Raw genomic sequence first — 5020 nt, forward strand, 5'->3', positions numbered from 1 at the left:
TACCAATGACAACGGTAAAGGGTTTCCTTCGTCTATGTGATATATATATATGTTTACCAATGACAACGGTAAAGGGTTCCCTCCGTCTATGTGATATATATATATATGTTTACCAATGACAACGGTAAAGGGTTTCCTCCGTCTATGTGATATATATATATATATGTTTACCAATGACAACGGTAAAGGGTTCCCTCCGTCTATGTGATATATATATATATGTTTACCAATGACAACGGTAAAGGGTTCCCTCCGTCTATGTGATATATATATATATGTTTACCAATGACAACGGTAATGGGTTTCCTCCGTCTATGTGATATATATGAATGACAATAGTATTGATTCAGTACGTTCTTTTATTTCTTTGTTTAAGATCAATTAAAACATGAAGTAGATACAGTAGATGTTGTATCTGTTTCAGGTATCCTACAAATACAAAACTTCTGAGCGAATCAACAAAGTGTATGGGTACTATTGACATCGCCAGCGCCCTCTCTCGGATACCTTCTAAACCATTAGAGTACACAACTCCGAGCATCGAGACAATTATCTGAAAATTTAGATTGCTCAATTAAGACTAAACTGACTTAAGTCGAACATCATTTTTGATTTTGAACTAAAGTTCAGTAAAGAGATTTCATGTTCTAATCATTTCAAGAAAGGTATTTTTGTGAACAAAGTAATGGTAAATTCATTCCAGGAATATGAAACAAAATAACACTAGAGAGCGCGATAGTTGATTTTACTTAACGTGGAGTATGTACAGTTTGTAAGTATCACGTAAGGACGTTGTCGGAGAGAGAGAGGGTTAGGCTTTATTATTATTATTTTAGGATAATACGTTATGGCCCCAAATGGTGTGTCTTGTGACTAGTCATCCTTCCTTCAGGTTTGGTGTACAGTCAAAATGTTCATCAGACGAGTTTGTTTTCTCAGTAAAGTTCATCGTTTAGTGTTTCTCTTCTGTTCAAGTTGTAGATATTCAGGTCACAGTGACACGAACACAGATTGTATCACGTTGTACACTCCCACTTTATCTCTACTGTGTTTAATTGGTATAGGAATCCGATATCTCGGACCAACGCAATGAAATGTCATTTTTTTCTGTCGTTTTTAACTGTCTATTCATCATTTTTCTACTGACATGTCATCACAGAAATTTCTATAAACAAGTTGTACCAAAAATAACATTTGTCATAGCTAATTGGCATTGTATTATTTTAGCAAGTTGGGTACATGGGCTATGTCTGATCGTTATTGGTATTGTATTATTCTTCCAAGCTGGATATGTAGAATATATTACTGATAGTGGTATTGTATTGTTATTTCAAGTTGAATATCCAGGATCTGTCTGGCCATTAGTGATACTGTATTGTTCTTCGAAGTTGAATATCTAGAATCTGTCTGACCATTAGTGGTATTGTATTGTTCTTCCAAGTTGAATATCTAGAATCTGTCTGACCATTCATTGTATTTTATTGTTCTTCCAAGTTGAATATCTAGAATCTGTCTGACCATTCATGGTATTGTGTTGTTCTTCCAAGTTGAACATCTAGGATTTGTCTGACCATTAGTGGTATTGTATTGTTCTTCCAAGTTGAATATCTATAATCTGTCTGACCATTCATGGTATTGTATTGTTCTTCCAAGTTTAATATCTAGAATATGTCTGACCATTCATTGTATTTTATTGTTCTTCCAAGTTGAATATCTAGAATCTGTCTGACCATTCATGGTATTGTGTTGTTCTTCCAAGTTGAATATCTAGAATCTGTCTGACCATTAGTGGTATTGTATTGTTCTTCCAAGTTGAACATCTAGGATTTGTCTGACCATAAATGATATCGTATTGTTTAACGAAACCAGAAATAAAAATTGTCCCTTCGTAAGTTTTATACTCCATACTACGATGTGGTTCAATCGGTTTTCATGTGTGTTAAATATTTGAAATAGTTGGAGTTTTTAAAGTAACATTTGTCTCCAGACTCGTTACACCTTAGTTAATCCGTGTGATTCCATTGGATTCTGATTTTATAACAACCAGTGAAGGATTGACATGATTACACAGCTTTCTGAATTAAGGTAGCAGAAGTAAACGTTCGTTTTATTACTGATGGATGTTTACTTAATAAATAAGATTACTTTTAATCCTAATCCTTCTTATTAGGTAGCTTTTATTTTGTAGACACGCAAAATTAATTAATCTCTGAAAAAGAATAAAACTTGAAACAGACCCTACCAATCAAAGTATGAACCATATATTATATATTAGACAATCACGACAACTCTCTGGTGAATTTTGTGATATTTTATTTCTCGTGTGGTTTATAGAATTAAACTTCAATTATACATTTTAGACATGTAAGCTAAAACCATAAGAATCCATATTCTGTATATATATATATTCACATTTCTTCTTATTGGTTCATAATAGTCCATCTCAGTCGAAAACAAAATAAAAAGCCTACGAACTATAGTCGATAACCAACAATATATATTAGTGAGTTTGTGTTTGTTTGTTTACTTTCGGAAAACAATGATAGTTTGGGGGCAAAATTGAAAGAGAAACGAAAATCTCAGGAGCAATTCATTAAACTCTTAATCTAGTTAATGTAGAGTTTCAAGTCGAGGGTTGATTTATATTGGGAATACTAGAAAATCTCAAAGGAAAAAAAATGATAAGAATTTATTATAAGCGTAATATAAAGTTAACGTAAATCTTAATCTGTGGAGTTATGTTTTTAAAAACAAAATTAAAAAATAATTAATTTTGCTAATTTAGATGTATTATAAAAACATTATGTATGAATTTAGATTGATTTCTGAGGAACTTAAGAACTTTTACTTTTCTTTCTGAGGATTTAATTATTTGATTTTCTTGCAACGCCATCCCCCCCCCCCGGTGGGACAGCGCTAAGTCTTCGGATTTACAACGCTACAATCAGGGGTTCGATTCCCCTCGATGGGCACAGCAGATGACCCGATGTCAGTATGTCTGCGGACTAACAACGCTTGATATCCCATTGTGTATCTTTGTTACTTTATTACAAATAATCAATCAATAAACTTGCAAAGCTAAAATGCGGGGTTCGATTCCACGATATCGACAGAGCGCGAATGGCCTACTGGGTAGTTTGTTTCACATATGATATTTTTAGTAACAAACACACATACACCACGGACTGTAAGTACAAGATTCAGTTGAGTCACTGTCTTTCTTGGTAGTTTCGTTTTCACTAAAATGTTTCATTTAGAACGATTGAACCTGTTTTTAATTTTTTTAGCGTTTACCCTTTTTTTTTCCTAATTAAAAAAAAACAATGCACAAAATCTCATTATTCCTTTATTCAAACAAGTCAAACATCCTCGATTGAGGCAAAATAATTCAAAAAAAGAAAGGTTGGACAACAAATTTATGGTAATCTCGGACCAAGTGTCGTCCTTTGTTTTATTTTCTCTCTCTGCTGTAGATGTGTCTATATTATGCTTGCAGGTGCAATAGAGTGTTTTATTTTCTCTCTCTGCTGTAGATGTGTCTATATTATGATTGCAGGTGCAATAGGGTTTGAATATCTCAGATACATCAATACAGTTTTCACCAATGGAATTTTTGTCATAGGTTTTATCTCCAGAATTCTCTTCCAATCTTTCAACGGCTCGTCAGTCTACAAACCTCTCAGTTCAGTTCTGTAACGTTTGTCTCAATAACCTGTTGACTGAAAGAACCTCTCAGAATTTGTGAATGTCTTTACATTACCTAAACTAATGAAGTACAATACTAGCCAATCTGTGGAACGTCTTTACATTACCTAAAAGAATAATGAAGAAGCATATTTAACCTTTTGACAGTTCCTTCTTGCAAACTCCACGTATTTAAGTTTATAGTCTTCGTAAAGTGATTTTTTAAACGTGTGTTTGACTGTTGTTTTGGCCGTGTCACTTAGTTAACAGAAAGAAACATAGCGCGTGCACACATGAATAGAAACAAAATATAAAACAACCTTTATTATTTACGGTATTCTCTACAAGTTTGGATATCCTAATGACAGCACTGCCCTAAGTTTAATAATAATATAATAGTTTTTGTGTTTTTCGGCAAACCAACATTTTATTCGTTCTCCTCTTCATCTGTCTATTAAAACAAACATTTTTTAATGGCATCGTTAATCTTTCTATTATTTTTTACTTTCTAATATTAACACTACAAATATGTTTATATATATATACACTCACACATCCATATAGTTTGCTTTCTAATAGGATCAGAACGAATATCCTTGCGGTGCCTATTGGAACTAAGAAGAATATAAACGTGCGATTTCTCTTCAAAGCATTACTAAAACTTTTATGTCTAGTAATCTTCTGTGTGACCAATATCAAATATTTATTAACAGGTCTAGTTTTCCCTTAAATGTTTATTTTTCGGCCATCACACGCTTTCAGTCAACAGGTTATTGAGACAAACGTTACAGAACTGAACTGAGAGGTTCTTTGAGTCAACAGGTTATTGAGACAAACGTTACAGAACTGAAGGGCTAGTATTGTACTTCGTTAGTTTAGGTAATGTAAAGACGTTCCACAGATTGGCTAGTATTGTACTTCGTTAGTTTAGGTAATGTAAAGACATTCACAGATTGGCTAGTATTGTACTTCATTAGTTTAGGTAATGTAAAGACATTCCACAAATTGGCTAGTATTGTACTTCGTTAGTTTAGGTAATGTAAAGACGTTCCACAGATTGGCTAGTATTGTACTTCGTTAGTTTAGTAATGTAACGACGTTCCACAGATTGGCTAGTATTATACTTTATTAGTGTGGGTATTGTGGAGTGGTTCCACAGATTGGCTAGTATTGTACTTCGTTAGTTTAGGTAATGTAAAGACGTTCCACAGATTGGCTAGTATTGTACTTCGTTAGTTTAGGTAATGTAAAGACAATCACAGATTGGCTAGTATTGTACTTCGTTAGTTTAGATAATGTAAAGACGTTCCACAGATTGGCTAGTATTGTACTTCGT

The 5020-nt window shown here is 33.4% G+C and overlaps 1 protein-coding gene across 1 annotated transcript in view; it reads left to right on the forward strand.

Moving 5' to 3' along the window:
• Positions 1-2732, forward strand: part of LOC106473032 (protein TANC2-like) — a 54646-nt gene extending 51914 nt beyond the window's left edge. The window contains exon 23 of the mRNA XM_022401544.1: positions 425-2732. Coding sequence (XP_022257252.1) covers positions 425-557 — 133 coding nt within the window. The 3' untranslated portion in view covers positions 558-2732. The remainder of the gene's footprint in view (positions 1-424) is intronic.
• Positions 2733-5020: the final 2288 nt, after the last annotated feature.

This window comes from Limulus polyphemus, unplaced genomic scaffold (genome assembly GCF_000517525.1).
Source record: "Limulus polyphemus unplaced genomic scaffold, Limulus_polyphemus-2.1.2 Scaffold5827, whole genome shotgun sequence".
NCBI lineage: Eukaryota > Metazoa > Arthropoda > Merostomata > Xiphosura > Limulidae > Limulus > Limulus polyphemus.